Genomic DNA, 1,164 nt, shown 5'->3' on the forward strand with positions numbered 1-1,164 from the left:
GAGAGGCCCAGTCGGGCTGCACGCGTCGATCGGAGGCAGCATCTTGAGCAGGTCTTCCAGGCCTCTAGGGTGAGTTGCTGCGTCGATGCGGCAGAGAAACTCTCACTACCTGCACAGATGGGAGACGTTGAGACACTGAAAGCCTTGATGAAAAAGCAGCAAATAGATTTGAACGTCCAGGATAAGGAGGGATGGACTGTTATGCATCATGCGAGCTTCATGGGGCAGACACATATAGTTCGGTAAGTGCTAGCGTTTGTAGCAGAGCGCACGGAAGCCCATCTACCGGAATTCGCAACTGTTCTTTGCATGTCAGCTACTTGATTGACAACGGCTTCGAGATAGGACCGAAAAATAAGGTGAATCCTTAGCTGACGACTAACCTAGATGCACGCATGGACTTTAGTTCGGCCGTACTCCCCTTCATCTAGCCGCCGAGTGGGATAACGACGAGGTTGTGGAACTGTTGCTCTCCAGAAAGGCTGATTTCAACGTGCCAGATAAGGACGGCTGCTCTCCACTAGAATGTGTAGTGAGCTCTCTCGGTTGAACGTATATTGTTAAGACATTACGACAGGCTGGGGACTTGTCTAGAAGTTTGATGGAGAACCAGTCTTGGTCCAAGCGAAGTTCACTGCTATCAGACGGAAATGCACTCTCCGTCGCAGCAGTGTCGGAAGCTGTGGGAAATGGTAGGGATTGTGAGCATCTTCGCTCGCTGTGGCCATCCTTTTCTACCAGAAACTGACTATCTAACAGTTTCGCTCGACTGCGAGATTAGTTTAGATGATCTCGTCGAAGAGGAGCAGTTGGGCACTGGTGAGAAGTTTTCTATCGTCTCGACGAGTCTTGGATTTTAAAGCCGGTCAGTTGAAACTATGCTTCAGGTTTGACAGCTGATGTCTATAGCGGTACCTGGCGTGGGACTGATGTTGCGATCAAGAGAGTTGACTGGACCATGGTAGTAATCTAGGCCGCTTGGTCACGAGATCTACTGAGAATTATCGGTTGAAGCTATGTATTGCATTGTCTCAGGCATCGGATTATGAAGCCACCAAGGCTTCTCTGTTGAGAGAACTGACTCTCATGATGCGACTACGGCATCCTGGGATCGTCATGGTCATGGGAGCTTGCCTCTCTTCGCGTCCGCTCAGACTCGTGAGT

At 50.2% G+C, this 1,164-nt stretch overlaps 1 protein-coding gene across 1 annotated transcript; it reads left to right on the plus strand.

The window, feature by feature from the left end:
- Nucleotides 1–117: 117 nt before the first annotated feature.
- Pmar_PMAR013794 (ankyrin repeat domain-containing protein, putative) lies at nucleotides 118–961 on the plus strand (the record flags this gene model as incomplete). The annotated part of the gene is made up of 6 exons (XM_002788262.1): nucleotides 118–242; nucleotides 317–359; nucleotides 407–529; nucleotides 566–692; nucleotides 787–819; nucleotides 888–961. Coding segments are annotated over 6 exons (525 nt in total), but the record flags the coding sequence as incomplete, so codon positions are not given.
- Nucleotides 962–1,164: the final 203 nt, after the last annotated feature.

This window comes from Perkinsus marinus (assembly GCF_000006405.1).
Source record: "Perkinsus marinus ATCC 50983 genomic scaffold scf_1104296928606, whole genome shotgun sequence".
NCBI classification, from domain to species: domain Eukaryota; phylum Perkinsozoa; order Perkinsida; family Perkinsidae; genus Perkinsus; species Perkinsus marinus.